The following is a 22086-nucleotide window of genomic DNA, read 5'->3' as shown; positions in this document are numbered from 1 at the left end:
TTGGTGGCATTACCAGATGATAAGGTTCTCTTTCCTGCCTACATAATTATGCATATGTGTGCGTGCACGTTCCTATACATCTCTCTGCAACATCTTTCCTTGGCTCTTGCCCAGCGTTCCCCAGGAAGAAAATATTTTGTATACAACATAATACTTTAATGAAGCTTTGGTTAAAGACATGCTAGATCTGCTTATAGCTCCAAACAGGTGTAACGTAAGCAGGTGCAGCTCTTTGGAATGCCTGTACGCTAGAGATTATGTAAATTGCTCACCAGCCTAGGGACATCTCCCTTTCAGCTTTAACTGTAGGTTTCAAACTCTGTTTAGGAAACATGTTGCGTATCATTAGAGGTTTCAATGGAGATAGACAGAGGATGGGAATGGAGGGAAGATGCATTATTTAAAGATAGATCAAATATGTTACGCTTGGGAGACAGAATACTGTATTGGCCCAGTACCTGAAAGTTAGCCACGCTCGAGTTCCACATAAACAAAATTAACGATGAAGAAAAGAAAGAAAAGAAACTGAAATTAATGGGGCTAAAGTTCATCTTGGCTAAGTTATAATATTCAGCACATCTTTCTCCGGATGAATGGGGGTTGCCTTGTCCCTGTTTCCAAAATACGGGCATCGAAATTGGTACAGCATGCAATTTTTATTCTTGTTTTCATTAAAAATGTTGAATTATAAATACACAAATCCAACAGGTATGCACACAAATCAGCTGTGCTCGAGGCTTCTGTATGTGATTGATTTGGGCTAGGAGGTTCCTGGAGGGAACAGCTGAACCAAATACAACTTTTCCTATAACCTGATGCGTATTCTGTATGTGGAATTTGTGACTGAAGATCCAGTTGGCTTCAATTGTACCCCAACCTGCAGATTCATTTATTTTAATATCTTTATTTATTCATTCCATTCATTATTTAAAGGCATTTCCAAACCACTTAATATGTCAAAAATATTTCAGCAGTGTACACTATGTACAATATGAAAAGAATATCCATTAAAACAAAAGTACAGCCTGAGATCGATAAAGCAATATAAAAGCATGAAAGCCAATGAAACAGACCAAGGGGATTCATACACATAAATTAGGCTCTAACCTTATTAGAGGCAGGTGGAACAAGCCCTTGCCTGATGGCCAGCAGAGAGACCCATTCCCCTTACAGTTTTTCCTCTTGCCTTAGAATGGACAGTCGGATTCTGGATCATGACAACACTTAACAACTTGTGCCTCTGAACCTAAGGTATGAACAAGAAGAGTCCTTCTGAATCAGGCTGAAGGCTCATCTGGTTCGGCGTCCTGTTCCCACAGTGACCAGTCAAGTGCCTTTCGGAAGCCGGCAAGCAGGACCCGTGTGCAAAAAGCGCTCTTCCCACTTGCAATCCCCAGCAAGTTGTGTTTAGAAGAATACTGCTCCTATAGGACAGGCAGAGCATAATCCCTGTGGCTGGTGGATGTTCATAGCCTTGTCCCCGTGAACCATGCAGAGAGCCTTCTTGGTAGCAGCGCCCACCCTGTGGAGCATCCTCCCAGTAGATGTCAAGGAAATAAACAACTCTCTGACTTTTAGAAGACCTCTGAAGGCAACCCTGTTTAGTGAAGTTTTTAATGTTTGATGTTTTATCGTGTTTTTAATGTTCTGTGGGGAGCAGCTCAGAGTGGCTGGGGAAACCCAGCCAGGTGGGTGGAGTATGTATGTATGTATGTAAAAGGTAAAGGTAAAGGGACCCCTGACCATTAGGTCCAGTCACGGACGACTTTGGGGTTGCGGCACTCATCTCGAGGGAGCCGGCGTACAACTTCCAGGTCATGTGGCTAGCATAACTAAGCCACTTCTGGCGAACCAGAGCAGCACACGGAAATGCCGTTTACCTTCCCGCCGGAGCGGTACCTATTTATCTACTTACACTTTGACGTGCTTTTGAACTGCTAGGTTGGCAGGAGCAGGGACCGAGCAACGGGAGCTCACCCCGTCGCAGGGATTCGAACCGCCAATCTTCTGATCAGCAAGTCCTAGGCTCTGTGGTTTAACCCACAGCACCACCCGCATCCCATGTATGAATAAACAAACAAACAAATAATAACCCTCTTTTAAAGCAACCCAGGCTCGTGGCCACCACTGCTTCTTGTGGTAGTGAATGCCATAGTTCAATTGTGCACAGTACGAAGAAGTAAATTCTTTCATCTTGTCTGAATTTTTTTGTCCTGAATCCCTCAGCATTCAGCATTGCTGGAAGGCTTTGAGTTCTAGTTTTGTGAGAGAGGGATAAAACCATCTCCCTTGTCCGATCCAATTTCTCCACACCATGCGAGGGAAGGAGTGGATTTTCCCCTTTTCCCTTTCCAGTCTTGTGCTGTTATTTCGCTGCGATTCATTTCATTCTCAGTACTAACAAGCGACCTATCTCTCCCTTTTCTAGCGATCTGTGGATCAAATGCACAACTGAAAGCAGGCAGGTGCATACAGAGGTCACCTAGTTCCTCCTGAAAACCTACTAATGAACTACAAGCCATGCCTGACAGCGTCCCTAATCAAGAAGGCACTTAAAAGCGCCATTTCATATCTGGCTGAAATTTAAGTACGTGCACTTAAAATTCTTCCCCAAAGTGAGGTCTGTCTTGATGTAAAATTGGTTAAGAGGGCTATTACTATTCTATTATGTCCCAGCCACAGCATCTGACAAGAACTGTAACTGCAAAGGTTTGCAATGCTAACAAGAATGATAAAAGAATAGTTATGTGTCAGGGAAGAAAACCCCTATAATGGAATCCTGTAATACCACCAAGTTTCTTTCTCAGGGACTGAGTGTTGTTTTCTTGCAGCTACATAACCTTGCATGCAGGGTATGGCGACTGTAGCCCGTTTTCCTTTACAATTATCGTTCCTTGCAGCTCAAGACGGACACAATGCAAAGGCCTGATTTGCAATTAATCTCACAGCTAGCGTAAAGCCCTCGAGTTAATTTTGTATGTATAACCACGGAGGCTGATGAAACTACATTTAAACTTGGCTACATTCTACACTAGATTAAACGACAGTGCTGTACTCTTGGTTCAGTGAATTGTACAAGAAATAAGAAGGAACAGGGGACTATTCCTGAAATCCCACAGCTCTGCAGCATTCAGTAGACAAATGGTCTTCTTGTGTTGCAAGGCCATAGAGGCAAATGTTCATACCAGTTATGCCGTTAAAAGAGGTGAAAAGCATTCCCACAGGCTAGAGAACTAGGTGGAAATTCTAGCCTGATTGAGTTTCATTCAGCTGTGTTTGAGTAGGAGTCCTTAGCTGTGTTCACAGAACAGTGGCCAGGGGGAGGGACTGGCTCTGCAATGCAAGTTCAGCACCCTTAGGTTATATCTGCTGTGAGAACTCCCACAGATCTCTCATGACACAAAGCAGGAATAAAGTGTTGCAGCAGCAACAATACTGCTCCAACCAGGAGTAGCTTATGCCAGCATCATTCCATATTTAGTGTCACTTCTGAATAGCATAACTTGCAGAATCGTGGAAAACGGAAAGTTCTCTTCATTTTTTCAGCCAAATTTCCAGAACCCAGACCGCTGCCAGAGGTGAAGGAGAAAATGCTGCCCCTCCCTGTTCTACATTCAGAAGTTGACTGAGCTGGCAGATGAATCTTAACTCAACACTGGCAATGGGGCAGCATTCTTCTCCACACCTGAGGGCAAAAGACTACCTTAGGACGTACCAAGTTCCACATGGCTCTGCCCCACAACATCTCACTGCCACCGCCAGGCTGCATCTGCTGTCTGAAGCAACCACATCACTCTGCCTAATCCGAGCCCTATAGATTTGCTAAACAAGGGGAAATTCCTTGCAGGCTGAAGAGTCAGAAACTGCATAGTTCTATACAGTGCTTTTTCCCCCTGTGGGTACGCAAGGGTACGCATACTCCCTAAGCATTTTGTGAGTCTAAGTTTGGCCTCATTGAGGGGCAGTATTTCAATATGAGTAGGAAAATGAGAGTACCCCCCAAAATTTTATTTTAAAGAAAAGAAAGCACTGGTTCTACAAATAGGGTGACCACATGCAAAAGAGGGCAGGGCCCCTTTCCCTTCAGCAGCCATGTGCACTGGCTGAAATTTCTCTTCCACACAATTATTAAATGCACAAGAGGCTACCCAAATGTTAAGTGATTCCAAAAGGAATCTTTTCACTTTAAATTGCGGCGTGCACTTGTATTTTGACGGGCTAGATAAAAGGTCCCTGAGGTATTTGTGGCAGAGCCACATTTCCCAGAACATGGTCCCACTCATTAACCTGACTATGCTTCTTCTCCGTAATACCAAATAATTATAATATTTTAAAGGTCTGTAGCTTGCACAATGCATAAGAAGATGCAAATGCTACCTCTGTGCTATATAGCTCCACTATAGCTATTACTCCACTGTGAAATTCCATTCAAGGATGCATATCATCTTAATGGTGCCACTCCAGGAATATTACACTCATATTGGGCATTACTGTCGTCGACAAGGAGCCCACACATTCAAAACAATCAGCTGAGCAGCCATTTCAGCTTTAATTGATATTTCCCTGTACCAAACGGTTGCCCTTGAAGTGAGATATAATCCTTGGCATCTCCATCCATTTTGAAACAACCTCCTACGACATTCCTACCTATCTATGGCTGCCTACTGACTCAGAGTGCAACCATCTTTAAAAAATATTATTAGTAGGCTGTCTCCCTCACCGCAGAGGATGAAATCATTCACTAAACAGAAAGACGCTAAAGCAATCTGCACAATAATTTGCTAGATGTCAATAAGCAAAAATTATGAACAAAGGCTGGAATGCAACAATGCACTATTGTAATTGTTCCAGCAGCCCAATGAACTCTCTCCCCCCCCCCGCACATGCTGGTCTGGGGACTCTGCTGACCTCCCCCCCTAAAGCTGACTGGAAGGGCAGATGGGGAGGAGAGAATGGAAAGCCCCGTTGTGCTAGAGGGACTCATTGTGCTAGCTCCTGCTAGCACAACTGAATCTGGCCCAAGGAATTTTACTTGGTAACTTTGGGGTGAAACAGTGGGTGCTTGGAAATTGTGCATTGTATCCAATTGTGTTCATTGCAATGATGAGGCTCTTTGATCCTGTAGAGGATTCTGCAAGTGGAATGGGAAGTATGAGTAAGGCAAGTTTTGGTTATTTTCCCTCCTCCTCAAAGCCCCTGTAAAATCTGCCCAAGAGTTGTTGGAACGCCATGGGATCTGCTGTGGAGGGTTGCCAGGAGGAAGTTCTGCTAACATAAATCTCTCCTGGATCAAATAGCTTTCCATTAGTGTGAGGGTCACCACTGGATACAAGCCTAGGATTTAAAACAGTAGCTGAATCCAGAACAGGCATGAGCATACTAATTTGCTATCAGGCCTCCTGAGGTCTCCATCTCAATAAGGGAGGATGCCACAATTGCCTTCAGTAGTTACCCTTAGTAACTGTCACTTTTGATTAAAACTATGTTACTGTGTTTGGTCAGGACACATTTTGCAGACCATTTCCCCATCTTCAGAGCAAAAGGTCCTTCTGGATCATGAACAATTGGGGAAAAGCTAGCTCAAATGTGCTACTGGAACCATTTCTCATTGCAACTCAGGCTCTGTTCTTTGCTGTCTGTGTTGCTGGCTGGCTTGGAAACTTACACATTTTTCAAGCACTCAGGAACACCATGTGAGTAACTTTAAAGAGTTTACTTGAGGTAGCAGAGTGCTCTTGTAAGGTCCACAGAAGAGCTAGAGAGAAGGTATCAGAACATATTGAAAAATAATGACAAAATGGCAGTTTAATAGTTAGTGGTGAAGGAGGTTGTCCCAGAGATGGGAGGCAGAAAGGGGAGAAGTGATGCTGTGGCAAATATGTACAATGGATGCCTTCTGATTCTGAGAAGTGGAGAAGAGGAGTAAAGAACTATAGGTAACAAAGAATCCCGGTCTGGTGCCAAAGCTATATCTGCATATCAACTTTCCTTTTTTATCTCCATAATATCTAGTTCAGGCATAGACAAACTCCAGCCCTACAGATGTTTGGGACTACAATTCCCATCACCCCTGACCACTGGTCCTGTTAGCTAGGGTTGATGGGAATTGTTGTCCCAAATATCTGAAGGGCAGGAGTTTGCCTATGCCTGATCTTGTTCAACAGACTCAATGTCTTGATGTAGTTATGAAATGCATTTCCCTGCCATCAATGGTGCAGAGTTGACTTCAACATCTGAGTATCTCTTGATGCTTTTGGGACACAGTCAGGATGGCCAATGACCAGCGATGATGGGGGTTATGTTACAAAACACCTAGAAGGCACCAGGTTGGGAAAGACCGGTGTAAGGTGAGACTGGTATATGGTGTAGTTCATTGTACTTTCTTTTTTTGATCAAAACAACAACAGCACAGTTTCTCAAAATGGTAGACCTGTTTCACATTCCCACCACAACAGCTGATGTCTGTAACAGAGAATAAAAGTACAATGATCTATAAAGAAATATATTGAACAATAAGGCAGTTGGGTTGTATTTTTTGGTTCTGCCCTCAGCCATTCAGTTAATCCAATTAGCGTTGTGTTGCTCAGAAGGGATTGACAGTTTGAGCCAGACAGAACTTCAGTGATTACAATGAAACTTGGCATGAGTTCTTCCTTCCGTGGTGCAGCTTTTTCAAGAGCTGGGACCATAAACAGCAACAGGTCAGCTGCAGAGACCGAAACAGCAAATTGTTTTAGCAGACATTCCTTTGTGCTTGCTCTACATGGTTGCTAAGGGGGGCTGACCTATCAGCAATTTGCCTTCCATTCATGAAAGTCAAGGAGTGTGCCGTAAAATGAGCCAGAGTTTCTGCCAGAGACAATACTCGATTTGCATTGAGCTAATTGAGCAACTTTACACTTTTCAGATGAGAACTGTGACTCTAACACTCAGTTACACCTGGAGCAATTCTCTTTTTCTGACCAGACTACATTAAGTGCTTTTGTTTGCAGCAGAGTTAGTGCTGGGGTCCACCATTATGCTTCTGTCCTTTTTGATTGGCAGACCAAGAGGTAGTCACAGCAGCAATTATCACGAAGCAATGTCTAGAGGTGATTCATTAGAAGCAAGAAGCGCTTGTACACAGGAACAGAAAGCTTATACAGAATCAGACCACTTTTTCATCTAGCTGAGTGCTGTCCACACTGACTGGGAGTAGTTCTCTGATAGCGGTCTTGCCCAACCAGATGCTGAAATGGAGCCAGAGAAGGGCTGGACAGGGGCTAATAAACTGAGGCTGAATCCTGATAAGAAAGAGATGGGAGTGCTGGGAGGCCACAACCCTGGCCGCATTTTTGAGATGGGGCATGACCAGGCACACCCACACAGACTTACTCAACTTGAATAAGGGAAGGATCAGGTAATCGAATTGCCAGGAAGCCACTGGACAAAAGTTCAATGTATCTCAATTTGGGAAAGGTCTGTCCAAAACACAGCTCATCTAGGTGATAGCAGAAAAGTATGGCGACAAGCAGGCTATAAGAGATACACTAAATGAAACCATTGCCCGGCAGCGACATACACGCTGAAGCACACAGCTCTGAGCATTTCATTGTTTGATAGTAGATGTTCCAGGCAACTTTTGATGCTATACCTACTGTACCTCCACGTCTGGGGGATAAAAATAACACCTGCCTGTTCTGACCTTAGCACACATTAGGTGGTGTGGGGATTCTGTCAGCTAAACCCTAATCCAATCCAAACTTTCACATAAATCCGTCATCGACTTTATTGATAAGTAGTTGAACTTTGCTGTTCAAGTTAACTGTATAATAGATTGAGTCTGACTGAGATAAAAGAGGTGAAAAGACAATGCAAGGTCAAGCGATCCAGGCTGCAATTTAAGACTGACAGAGAACAAGTCCAGAGGCAGGCTCCTCTTCTTCTAAGAACTCTTCTAATCAGGATTAGATATTCTACACAGGCACAACCAATCAATGCATAATGATAGATATTAAGGCTTGATCAGTTGCTAACAACAGATCAACAATGGCAAAATTAAAGCAGTTCTGAATACAGAGATTAGAGGGCTATAGCCAAATAACACAGTGCCACTTGTAGAAAACAATGGAGAAAATGATGATATTAGTGTTGCTGTGATTTGTGAGGAAAGTGTTCTTCACCACTCAAAAAAATTAAATTTAAATGGTAGAAGCAAATACAGCTGCCCATAATAGTTCCAACTTAGGTCTTGCTGCGTGTAAAAATGTTGCTGTTGTTATTTTAGTTTTTATTAAATATGTCTCTGCCAATACATATAAGAAACACAGTTCATAACTATTATCCTCAGTGGCTTACAACTGTCCTGTTGTTATTATTTTCCTATTGCAAGAGGGTGAAGCTGAAAAGAGAGCAGTTTTGCAACAACCCTTCAATGCAGTTCATTGTTATTACGCACTCTGCAGTAACTGTAATAATGCACTGTTGTCGTTTTTAATACAAAGCCACTTCTGAACTAGAGAGATGGTGGGGTTGCAGGCTTCACGCCCTGCCCCCATGCACGCTGGGGCTGGCTTTCAGCCCCTGCGATACCAGGGAATCCTCAAATGCGCCATCTCCCTAGCCAGCCAATCGGCTGGCGAGGCATGGCCTACCCTATTTAGGGCCGGCGCGGCCGAGGACCCCCCTCTTTCCCCGCTACAGCTGAGCAGGTTTTCCCACCCACCCATTAGGTTAGGCTTCCTGACATTGCTATGGACTACGGTTGGTCACCGTCAAGGGGCCTGGTAGGAATTTTACCAATTGGCAAAATGGCTCTAGCCTTTTGGTTTTTGCCTACCTCGTAGCAAATCGTCACCACTCCTGGGGCATTGGTGGTTAGGCATTGGTAGGGGTATTATTATGCTGATGAGTTGGGGGGGGAAAGGAATTGCCATCACCTTCCCCCAAATCAAAGGGTAGTCCGGTAAAGGATTCTGGGGGGCGTGACCTTGTCCTAAGCCTATGGAGGTGTGGGCCTACAGTAACCCCGGGGGGAGCTCCTAGTTGACGTGCTTCAGCAGGACTCCCCCTACTGGTGGTTAACCCTTGCTGGTCTTCAAGCAAGTGGGCTGAAGCCTGTTAGTCGTGAGGACCAATGCCTAAGCCAATACCGCTCAATTCCTGTAATCAATAAAGTTGTGGCCTAATTTGACCCATTAACCTAAAATCCAGTGTCTCACATCTTTATTTCCGATGGGGGGAGGCGGGAACTTGCCACAGAACAACCAGGGTTGGCAAATAATGCTTGGAAAGGCTGCAGTGAAAGCTATTCCTTCTCTTGGCCATCTCATCGCACAGCAAATTCCCACATTCTGAAAGTGGCTCTTCTGGATTTACTGGATAAACTACCCTGTTCCCACAAACAAAAGACAGTAAAGGCAATTCTAGTTAAATTTGCCAACTCCATTGCCCCCTCCCAGACCAAATGCAGTGCTCCATTAACCTTCGTGCAGACATATGATGCCATGCACAACAGACAGTGGGCTGAGTAATGGTCAACATTCTGTTTTTTTTAATAAATATTTATTGAAATTTTTAAGTTACAATATAACAAACAAACAAAGTTATAACATAGCATAACATATTTTCTTATCTTCTTAGGACCTCCTCACGTCTCCCGCCCCTACCTTCCACTTTAAAAAATTAATCCAACAAATTATCACCTTACTTCCATCCTTACTGTCTAGTTTTCAATGTTATATCTTAAATTTTAGTTACCTTGGTTATACTCCATAGAAAATTAAATTTAGCCAAATAGTTATCCAAAAAATTTGTTTTTTCTTACATTTTGACTTATCTTCCTACTTCACTTCATCTATCTTAATGGTGCCAAATTGTTTATAATCAAGCATCCTGCTTAACATTCATACAGCTTACAATATTTTTGCAAATAAATCTTAAATTTTTTCCAATCCTCTTCTACCGTCTCCTCTCCCAGGTCTCGGATTCTGCCGGTCATCTCAGCCAGTTGCATATAGTCCATCAGTTGCATCTGCCATTCTTCCAGTGTGGGTAAATCTTGAGTTTTCCAATGTTTCGCGAGAAGTATCCTTGCTGCTGTTGTTGCGTACAGAAAGAATGTTCGGTCCTTCTTTACCACCCCTTGGCCGACAATCCCCAAAAGGAAGGCCTCTGGTTTCTTAGAGAAGGTATACTTAAATGGTCAACATTCTGAAGTGAGCCAGGACTTGGAAACCATGAGTTAGGCAGAAGAGGTCAGAACTGATGAGCATGGCAAAACCAACCATGGAACTGGATTGAGGGATGAGTCAAGAGTCAGGAACAAGGAGTTAGTCAGGACTGGAGGACAAATCATGAAGCAGAAATGAAGAACAAGAAAGGAGTCAGGACTGAAGAGCAAGTGAGGATCGCAGGGCAAACTAGGATGCAGAACCCAAGGCCACCCCAGAATAAAGGAACACACCAGAACGATGTTTATGCTACAAATTTGTTGTAATGTATGATGTTGGTCTTTTGTTTTTGTTTTGCTTGGTTCTTGTCTGTTTTTTTTTTTTTTGTAAGTTTTGGCGGTTTTAAATTTGGAGGTTCAAGTACATTATGGTGGTATGGGAAACTGTCGTGTGACGGGCCAATGGCCGTAATAAAGATCAATTCAATTCAAAAAGAACACACCAGAACTATCAGGAACAGCTTGTTCCCTCAGCTAAGACCTAGCTTAAAAAAGGAAGCCTTTTCAAAACTGATTATAAATAACGTGGTGTCAGAAGAAATAATGATAGCGAAAGGAACGAGACAGGGTTGCCCACTTTCCCCGTTGTTGTTTATAATAGTATTGGAAATGCTTTTGAATTCAATAAGACAAAACAAGAAGATAAAAGGGATTACAATTGGTCAAAACGAATATAAAGTCAAGGCGTTCGCAGACGACTTAGTAATAACAACAGAAGACCCGATGAGCTCAACAAAAGAGATACTGGAAGAATTTGAATGATTCGGTAAGATGGCTGGCTTCAAATTAAATAAAAGAAAGACTAAAATAATGGTGAAGAATATGGACTCGAAGGCAATCGAGGAAATGCAACAACAAACAGAAATAGAGGTGGCCAAAAAGGTGAAATACTTAGGAATATGGATAACCCCGAAAAATATAGATCTATTTAAGAACAACTATGAGCTGGTATGGAAAGAGATAAGGAAGGACCTTGAGAGGTGGGGGAAGTTGAGATTGTCATTCTGGGGCAGGATAGCCTTAATCAAGATGAATGTGCTCCCGAGAATGTTATTTTTGTTTCAGAATATACCGATAATTAAGGGCACCAAGATATTTAAAGAGTGGCAAAGAGAGATCTCAAAATATGTCTGGCAGGGCAAAAAACCAAGAATTAAGTTTAAACTCTTAACAGAAGCTAAAGAAAGGGGGGGATTTGCCCTGCCAGACTTGAAATTATATTACGAGGCATCGTGCCTTTGCTGGTTGAAAACGTGGATAAAATTGGAAAACAAGGAACTGCTAGATCTGGAGGGATTTGACAATAGAGTAGGATGGCATGCGTATTTATGGCATGAAAAGAGGAAAATCTATAAGGGTTTTGAAACCCACATCTTTAGAGGCCCTCTGATTGAAGTATGGGAGAGGAATAGATTTCTATTAGAACCTAAAGTACCACACTGGCTATCCCCATTAGAAGCTATGAGTGTGAAAAAGGTAAATATGAGAGGTGATTGGATAACCTATGAACAACTGTTAATTAAAGTAGGGGGGACATGGAAAATGAAACCGTATGACCAGGTTAAGGAAAAAGTATTTGATTGGCTACACTACTTCCAAATAAATGAAATGTTTAAGCAAGATATTAAAGAGAGAGGATATGCGGATAAAGATTCTAAATTCCAGACCGAAATAATAAACAATGACTATAAAATCCTATCTAAAATGTACAATCAACTATTAGAGTGGACTTTGATAGATGAGGAAGTGAAGTCGGTGATGATTCACTGGGCTAGGGACATCGGTCACAACATATATTATGAAGAGTGGGAGAAACTTTGGAAAAAAAACCCTTAAATTTACAGCCTGCATAACGTTAAAGGAGAACCTCATGAAGATGTTTTACCGATGGTATATAACTCCTGCAAAATTAGCAAAAATGTATAAAACTTGTAACAAATGCTGGAAATGCAGGGAAAAAGAGGGATCCTTCTTCCACATGTGGTGGGAATGCAGAAAGGTTAAGGGTTTTTGGGAAAGCGTATATAATGAAATGAAGAGTATATTAAGATACACCTTTGAAAAAAAACCGGAGGCTTTCCTGTTAGGACTAGCAGGAAGGGATATAAAGAATAATGACGGTAAATTTTTTCAATATGCAACAACGGCCGCAAGAGTCCTACTAGCTCAAAATTGGAAACAACAGAACATACCGACGGTTGAGGAATGGAGAACAAAATTGTTAGACTACGTGGAGATGGACAGATTGACGGGGAAAATTAGATATACAAAAGACCAAAGGTTCATTGATGACTGGGGGAAATTTGTGGAATATCTGGATAACATAAGTGAAGGTCAGATAACGCTAGTTGGGTTTAAAAAGGCTCTGTGAAAAAGTAGGAATATTGTCTAAAGAGAAAAGGAAGAAAAGAGAAAATAATGTCAATATAAACTAGGATTTGCATAAACTTTTCAAATAAGGGCACGGATGATTTGTGGGGAAGCTGAAGGAAGTCTTAAAGAAATTTGTGATAATAAGATGTAAATATTTTTATTTTTGTTTGTTATGGTTTAAAAATCAATAAAAAATTATGTTTGCAAAAATAAAAAAGGAAGCCTTTCATATTTTCCATACCCAGAATGATTGGGTCGTCACTGAGAAGGCTACTGCCTGTACCTCTGTGTCTTGCCACATGCAGATTCCAGTAGCTTCCATTCCAACCCCATTGTAGCGATGGGGTGTGTAACCATGCCTCTTCTTCTCCCATGTCTAACCAGGTAAAAGAGAACAAATTGACCTACTTGATCTGCACAGAGATTCCATAATAATACAAATAAGGTCTTTACACAACTGTGCCCCAATAAGGAGAGCACTCCAAGTGGTTATAACTTCATATACCATAGGAGCCCAAAAAATTGAACAATTTTTGCTTTAAAAAACAACAAGAATCACATACAAAATTGAAAGCCCACAACTAAATCTATGAGGATCTAATTCAAACAGTAAGTTTCAGCTGCCAAAAGATGCGTTAGACCTAGCTCAGCCTAGTTTGATTTCCACTGATAAGTAGCATGCGGATACGGTAAGCGATGATGACTGATTGCTTACATATGGGAAACTGGAATCTTCCATCTGCTATCCTGTGACAGATGCAATTCTTCCTACATGGGAAGTATAACATCAAATGGTCTCTCAAGGAGTTTTAAGTGAACAGAATTGGCAGTGGGGAGGGAATCGTTTCTTTGAGTTTGCTTCAAGTTCCTTCTGTCCTTGTCAGAGTTTCCAGAATGATGAGACAGAATAGTGAAGATTCCAAGAAGGGCTGAGGCCAGACTGGTAGGCTGGTAAGTACTATACAACAGTGCAAAAAACTATCACAAGTGACACATGAGCACCCGTTAAACATCACCCATCACTGCAAACTTCTTTTCTGGTAGAACCTAACCCCCTCTGAAATGCTGGATAGCCATTGTCAATCTTTGAAGAGAATACTGAGCTAGATGGAGCAATGACCTGACTCAGCATAAGCCAGTTTTTAGGTCCCCCAAACTAATGACTAATAAGTCATTTTATTAACAGCCAATGACCAGCATCAAAACAAAAAAACACCAATTACCGTACAAAATTTAAAAGCTCAAAGCAAAATAAAATAAAGTAAAATCACATATACATGAAAAAGTTCTGGGTGGTCATTTATCTGTCAGAAAGGAAATCCTTCTAGCAATGTCATTGGTCGATATATTATACAGTGGTACCTCGGGTTAAGAACTTAATTCATTCTGGAGGTCTGTTCTTAACCTGAAACTGTTGAATAAGAATTATCCTTCCTTCACTGATGCTAGCAAATGATGTAGCAGAGCAGATTCCTCTCAATATAGCTGAAAGCTAGTTTGCAGATTCATTTGAATCTCTTAGTTAAGATTATTTCCTGGTGTCCTCTTTAATCCCTCATAAAGGATTAAGACACAAGAGTAACAAAAAGTTTACTCACATCTCAGTTCACGATTTGATCCCTGAAAGGCAGGCTTTTCTTAGTAACTCACACAATAAACTGTGAGTTCATCTCATATGGAGACTGAACTCATGTGTTGCATGGCAGCAAAAGATAGAACAAGACAACAGAAAGACAAACTTCAAGAGACTGAGAAAATGGCTGCATGGCTTGGCTCTTTTATGGAAAAATTTCTAGGGAAATAAGGAATGTTACATTAGGCTGTACCAATGGATTACATCCCACAAATCTTGTGTGCTAAATCATTGTTCGTTGTCTTTTAATTAATGTACTATGGCATAAGTTTTCTTTGACCAGTATTTAAAGGTAAAGGGACCCCTGACCGTTAGGTCCAGTCATGGCCGACTCTGGGGTTGTGGCGCTCATCTTGCTTTATTGGCCAAGGAAGCCGGCGTACAGCTTCCGGGTCATGTGGCCAGCATGACTAAGCCGCAGAGTTGGTGCTGGGGATTCGAACCGCTGACCTTCTGATCGGCAAGTCCTAGGCTCTCTGGTTTAGACCACAGCACCACCCGCGTCCCCTTGACCAGTATTTATATGTGTGCATTTTTTTGTGCAAATTTAAAAAACAAAAAGGAATTTTCAGATAAATTCTGAAACAGGATGGTGTGAATTTATGGGTGAAAACACTAGAAAGCGACACAGATCAGAAAACATGACAGTAACACCAATCAGAAATAGAGAGATTTGCTCTTTCTTTCTTTGGACTTACAAAGCTCAATGCAGCCCACCAACCACAGACATCAGTCTGCCAAGTATTTCAGAACCCCCCTCCTCAATGTTTGCCAGTCCGAGCTGGCAGCAAAATACAGGAAATGAAATTGATGGTGAGCTGCTGCCATACATGGTTTGTGTGTCTTTGGTTTGGTGAACTCTACCAGCTGGATTAAGTCTAAGTGCCATGTCTAGTGCACATTATTAAACATTTTGGCACTGGTTATCATTTTGCACTCGGTATGCATGCACAATTTGGAACAGCCGTTTAAGCTACCTGATCTCCACAAACCCTTCTACAAACAATGGCAGCATCTGATAAGTAACTAATCAAAATGTAAATGGCACAAACAGGAACAAGGTGCGATTACCACTCGATCCTAGATACTCTGCGGCTAGACACCCTCACAATATTATTAATCAGCCTAACTATGCTAAAGGAAGACCTTCATCTCTGTCATGCAGCCATTCCTGGGACAGATTGTAAGTGCCTTGTAGTTAACAGGCAATCACTCAGCCTGCCCTCGTTCATTAGCTCGGATGCCTGATGAATTACCAAGTGATTTAAGTGGTGAGAAACGCCATAGCTCACTGCTTAAACTTTCTCCTCTCTTAACTCCAGCAACTGTCTCTGAAAATGGCAGCCAGTGTATTAAATGTCTATCCTAGAACTACTTATGCAACAGTTCTCCCTCTCTTTGTCAACAGTAGGAATACAATACAGGTAGTAGGTGACAGAGTAGGGGGTCAAGTTGATTCTGGGCTGATTGTTACTGTAACATTTGTATTCATGTGCAGATACCCAAACACAAAAGAAGGACCTCTTGTCAAATCTGGAGAGCCCCTTTAAAATACTCAGAAATGGAAGTCCTATCCTTTCACATGTTTTCAACCTCCAGGTGCTGGGCTGCAACTCCCATCATCCCTGACGATTGGCTGTGCTGGCTGGGGCTGATGGGACTTGAAGTCCAGCAACTTCTGGAAGGCAACAGGCTAGAGTAGGCTGTTGTTAAAAGACACATTCCAAACCAGTGCTGGCTCCATCAAACATTTAAAACTTCCCAATACAGGGCTGCCTTCAGATGTCTTCTAAAAGTTGTGTAGTTCTTTGTCTCCTTGGCATCTGATGGGAGGGCATTCCACAGGGTGGGCGCCACTGCCGAGAAGGCCCTCTGCCTGGTTCCCTGTAGCTTCACTTCTCACAGTGAGGGAACCTCCAGAAGACCCTCAGAGGTGGACCTCAGTGTCAGGGCTGAACGATGGGAGTGTAGATGTTCCTTCAGGCAGTGCATTTTTTCCCCAGTGGGTACTGAAGGGTATGCAGGACCAGACCTCTTATTGTTGTTGTTAAAAAGTGTGGCACTTACTGTAACTTCATGATGAGGAAAAGGTAAAGGGACCCCTAACCATTAGGTCCAGTCGTGACCAACTCTGGGGTTGCTGTGCTCATCTTGCTTTATTGGCCAAGTGAGCCGGCGTACAGCTTCCGGGTCATGTGGCTAGCATGACTAAGCCGTTTCTGGCGAACCAGAGCAGTGCACGGAAACGCCGTTTACCTTCCTGCCAGAGCAGTACCTATTTATCTACTTGCACTTTGACGTGCTTTCAAACTGCTAGGTTGGCAGTTGGCAGCAACGGGAGCACACCCTGTCGCGGGGATTTGAACTGCCGAACTTCTGATCGGCAAGTCCTAGGCTCTGTGGTTTAACCCACAGCGCCACCCGTGTCCCATTGTCATGGTGAGTACTGGCACCTATATCTCTAGAAAAAAAGCACTGCCTTCAGGTATACAGCTCCAAGGCCATTTAGGGCTTTAAAGGTCAGCACCAACACCTTGAAGCCATCATTAGACTCCATTCTTTCTTACCACCACCATCAATTTACTCTTCCTTTTCCTATGACCCAATTCCTATGTCCATCCAAAGTATGAATCAAGTACATGATCAGGCAGTGACTTGCTTTCTAACCTTCTTCCTTTGGGATGTTGAGAAAGAGACAGTGAAGGGTGTCAATGGGAAGGAGCAACAGCAATAGTACCAGGGGCGCTTGGTGGTTAGCAGTGGCCCCACTGTTGAGGTAGGGACCTTGGCAGATGCAGCACGGTGCCTATCCCTGGTGCTGGCCCTCTGCCAACAATAATACATGTCCATGTCATTTAGGTGTGAGAACATAAGCATGCTATTTGAACTCACAGTTCAGTTAGGGTCCAGCCTTAGTTGATACCAAAGCCAGGAAAGTGTATGTTATGATGTGAAAGGGTAGTGTGTGCTATTGCTAGACCTGAAGTGTAATTCAACAACATTTGATTGGGAGCCGCCTGGAGTGGCTGGGGAGACTAAATAATAATAATAAATAATAAATTATTATTTTCAGCGTGCATAAAAGGTAAAGGGACCCCTGACCATTAGGTCCAGTCATGGCCGACTCTGGGATTGTGGCGCTCATCTCGCTTTATTGGCCGAGGGAGCCGGCGTACAGCTTCCAGGTCATGTGGCCAGTATGACTAAGCCGCTTCTGGTGAACCAGAGCAGCGCATGGAAACGCTGTTTACCTTCCTGCCGGAGCAGTACCTATTTATCTACTTGCACTTTGACATGCTTTTGAACTGCTAGGTTGGCAGGAGCAGGGACTGAACAACAGGAGCTCACACCGTTGCGTGGATTCGAACCACTGACCTTCTGATCAGCAGGTCCTAGGCTCTGTGGTTTAACCCACAGCGCCACCCATGTCCCACCCATGTTCCCACCCATGTTCAGCATACATATGCTTCCCCTAAAACCATGTTCTCAGGCTTACAATCAGAATGAAAACAAATCTGAAAAAACACATATAATGAAACAGATCAACAAGAAAATATATAAAATAAGATAAAAATAATAATAGCAGAAGCCATTTAGAGCCGGAAGAGATTAACAAGCATGGGAAAACTAAAAAGGCCTGGCACTGATCTCAACGGTGGTGGGGGAGCTGCTGCGGGGAGCTGCTGCATAACTGTAGTGTCACCACCCAAAAAAAGTTATCCCCCCCAGTAGCCATCTGCCACACCTCCCACAGAAGGGAAAAAATAAAAGCAGTTTTGATTTAAAAGCAAAAAGAAAACTACAGCGGGAAAGAGTTAAACCCCCACGTCTCCCACCAACACCTGTGATCTGATCAGATTCAAAGCCCGCTGTTCCTATTTAAATGAAAATGAAAAATATCGGAAGAGTTAATCAGGATCTCCAGGGTACTGTGTAGTTTGTCCCTTAGATGTCTGTAAGCCAGAAGGTGGGATACATATTGCCTGGAGGACAAACTCTGGAGCTTAGGTCATGGACGACATGCCACCAAGGTGTGGATTCCTTGCTTCTCTAATTCTTCAACTTCTTAAGCACATGGGGAATAAAGTCTCCAGGCCAGTTGGATACAGGGGTACCTCTGGTTGCGAACGAGATCTGTTCTGGAAGCCCATTTGCACCGTGAAAAGCTTGCAGCCTTCAGTACCATATCTGCACAGGTACGCTGCGCAATTTGGTGTTTGTGCCCATGCACGAAGCACGATTTAGTGCTACTGCGCATGCACAAGCGGCGAAACCCGGAAGTAACCCTTTCTGGTACTTCCGGGTCACCATGGAACGCAACCTGAAAAAACATAACATGAAGCAAACATAATATGAGGTATGACTGTACAGTGGTACCTCGGGTTATGCTTCAGATTACATACGCTTCAGGTTACAGACTCTGCTAAACCAGCAATAGTACCTCGGGTTAAGAACTTTGCTTCAGGATGAGAACAGAAATCGCGGGGCGGTGGAGCGGCAGCATCGGGAGGCCCCATTAGCTAAAGTGGTGCTTCAGGTTAAGAACAGTTTCAGGTTAAGAATGGACCTCCGGAATGAATTAAGTACATAACCAGAGGTACCACTGCACTCCCTTTTGGAGAATGGGAGAGGAAAAAATGATTTGGATTTGGTTTAATATTCAGACAGTTGGACGTCTGCAAGTTTACTGAGCAAGTGGTGGGAGGTGCCAGCTGGGAAACCCCCAAGGAGCCCCCTGAGAAGACAGCTCAGAGCCAGGGACATTGATGAGTGCTCAGAAGAAGAAGAGGGAAGAACAGCAGACTGCAAGGAGGAAGGGTCATACACAAGGGAGGAACAGGGTCTGGAGCAGAGGACAGTTCAGACTCCAAGGCAGAAGAGGGGGTTGGAGAGGTGTAGGACCAAGAGACAGAGAGGCATGATGCTGCAGAGGCCAGGGAGTCTCGCCCTCTGGCTGTGCTCAGCTCCTTTCCCCCTTCATCTCCTAGGACATGCAGGGAAATGAAGCGGCTGAATAGAATTCAGTTGTGTGCAGGCACAGTTCTGGAAAGGACCTGGGGGAAGAGTAGCATGAATGGGCACTGGGAAGACAAGGACCTTCAGTCTTCTTGCACCTGCCTCATCAGGGCAAGACCTGTAGAGAAGGCTTGCTGGGCTTGCTGCGACCACTAGGCTGGAGTGCTTCTGTTTCACTTTGAATAAAGAGTTAACTTTACTAACTTCCGGAGCTCTGCTGTTTTTAGTTGCTGACTGATGCCTGACCCAAAGCAAGGGAACATGCCACTTCTGCATATTGTACTGACCCAATACATTCTGAAGCAGGAGCAAAGAAATCTGTGGCCCAAGAAATGCTGCTGGACAATACCTCTAAGCATTCCTTACCATTGGCCATGCTGGCTGGGCGTGATGGAAGTTGGGACTCCAGCACCACGGACAGCTCCTTTGCGTGAAGCAATATACTGCTAGGAACAAACCATTGTAGTAGTTAACTAGGTTTTATGTAAATGAAAGATTTTCTGGTAATTGCCTCTAAAGTGTCATTTTGCTGCTAAAATTTAGACTGCTTTCCTATTAAAAATACTGAAAGCGACGAGCAAATTAACAACAGAACATAAAAATAATTTAAAAGCAAGTGAAAAGAAATGGAGCAGGAAAAGATCAAACAGTCTTTCTCAGAAGCCCATGTCAACACCTTGGGAAAGATCCAGCCAAAATTAAACAAAGAATTGGAAGGGACCTTGAGGATCATCTAGTCTAACCCCCAGCAGGAATATGCAGCTGTCCCATACAAGGATCGAACCTTCAACTTTGGCATTATCAGCAGCATGCTCTAACCAACTGAGCTATCCATGCACAATAAAAGACATTTAAAAAGCCTGGGCGAATAAAAAGGTCATCGCCTATAACGAAAGCATCAGTGCCTTCTGCTGAGAAGCTTTCTTGAAGGGGGAAAGACTGCCTCATTCCATGTGATTCATGGAGAAAACTCTCAAAGCAATTTCCATATAGACATGGGTGTGATATTGCATGCCTCCCCCAAAGCGAATAGCCTTCAAAATAGTACAGTTTATCTAGATAGCTTTGCAACAGACAGATGTCTACAAAGAGCTAAGCATTATTCATTTAAACTATGCAGATTGAGGCTGTAACAATGTAATGGAAAGAAATAACTCAGAACACACCAAATTAAACTGTTCTTCAAGAATAATTTAAGCTTCCTGTAAATGCTAGCAGCCGTGCTTGCAATTCAAGGCGTGAATGAAGTCTAACATATAATTGCTTAGCACGTGAAAAATTGTACAGCTGATCAAATTCTTTAAACTATGCTCCATATTCTTTAATAAAAAGTGCTCCCACCTTCACTTTTTGGATTTGTTAAGAAGCCACCTCCAACTAATCAAATAACTAATCTCCTGCCTAGAGAGAGGTGAATTTATGGTGCGATCATCCTGTTGCTTATTAGTGGATTTGCTTGCAGAAAGGAGATGTTGAAAAATGGAACAGGACAGTCCCCAGAGCTCATTTTTGCTTGATGCTGGATTTGTTTATTTATTTACTTACAATATTGTATAGACTGTTAAAGCAAGGAGTTGCCATACATTAAAAATAAGGCAAAACATAAAATATCAAAGATGGTATCTGCAAATCTAAAGGGTTTGATGGTTACCTGAAGATGCAGCAGAAGACAATGGACATTAATGGGATGCATTCATGGGCTCCACTGGGGATACTGATGGGCGTATGGTTCATACCTGTTCCCTGCTTCTCTCCTTGCAAGAAAGAGGTGTCCCTCTATATCCTTGAGATTTTAATCAAGGTTAAGACAAGGAACCATGGCCACTATTAACAACAGTTAAGTATCAGAGCAAGTATAGCGTTGCCTTATTGCCTAAAGTGAACATTATATAGGCAGCGGGCCAGAGACTCTGCACTCTTCTTTTTTTAAAAAAACAAACAAACCTAAGCAGGAGTCAAAAATGGCAATGGTTCTCCTGATGTGACTCACCTGATATTAGAGTCAATTACTGGCCCCAACCTGCTAGGAGAAGACCAATGAATTAGACTGACACTCTCAAACTTGGTCAGATTCCACCCGTCAGTTAGCATTGCTTGTGTTCTCCAACTCTTTCATGCATCCTGGCAGGAAAGGGACCGCTGGCTTTCTAAATGCCTTGCTGAATGCTCAGATACACACAGTGAGTAGCTGTCCAATTGTAATCTTAAGCAGAGCAATGACTCTCCGGCTAGTCTCCTCTACTTGAGGGAGAGAGAGGGACAAAAGAGAGGTTTTTCCTTTCTAAAAAGAGATTCTATTAATAATTGAAGTGGGAGTGCAGCGGTTCGTGCAACAGCACCCCTTCTTCATTCTCTCAAGTATGTATTTAAAAGCTCTCTCTGCTGGTTCTCATTAATATCATTCAATCCCATGGATAAACCTTCCTCCACTAACTCCGAGGGGGAAAAAGGGCTGTCCTTCCTCTCACAGGACTCAACTTGCTTTTGTGGTCTAATAACTACATTTGCTGCCAACAACTTACAGTATTTCCCTTCCACGCCACTATTATATATTTATTTATACGCTGCCTTTTACCGTGACTGAGACAAGACAGGTGCCAGCAACTCAAGGCAGCTTGCAGATAAAAACAAGAACTGCTAAAAACAGGGGCTCCAAGATAGCACAACGCCCAGGGTTTTGTATTTCTTTCTGCCATAAGAATTAGCACTTAGTTCACTGAAGCAGGAAGGTAGTAGGTTCAAGAAAGAAGAGGGAAGGAGCATTTCATAACTATGAAAGAAAATACGGTAATGGCCACTGACTTAGACAGCTTTTTTATTTTTAATGTGATTAGGCAAAATCATGGAGGAGGAG

General features: G+C 42.9%; 1 protein-coding gene across 1 annotated transcript in view; it reads right to left on the bottom strand.

The window, feature by feature from the left end:
- Positions 1-21446, bottom strand: part of LOC309360146 (guanine nucleotide exchange factor C9orf72 homolog) — an 86254-nt gene extending 64808 nt beyond the window's left edge. Inside the window, exon 1 of the mRNA XM_081894762.1 lies at positions 21223-21446. Coding sequence (XP_081750888.1) covers positions 21223-21323 — 101 coding nt within the window. The 5' untranslated portion in view covers positions 21324-21446. The remainder of the gene's footprint in view (positions 1-21222) is intronic.
- Between the last annotated feature and the right edge of the window lie 640 nt (positions 21447-22086).

Source organism: Podarcis melisellensis, assembly GCF_964234715.1.
Source record: "Podarcis melisellensis genome assembly, chromosome: 17".
Taxonomy (NCBI): domain Eukaryota; kingdom Metazoa; phylum Chordata; class Lepidosauria; order Squamata; family Lacertidae; genus Podarcis; species Podarcis melisellensis.
The sequence above is the reverse complement of the archived record's forward strand: the minus strand, read 5'-3'. Positions and strand labels throughout refer to the sequence as shown.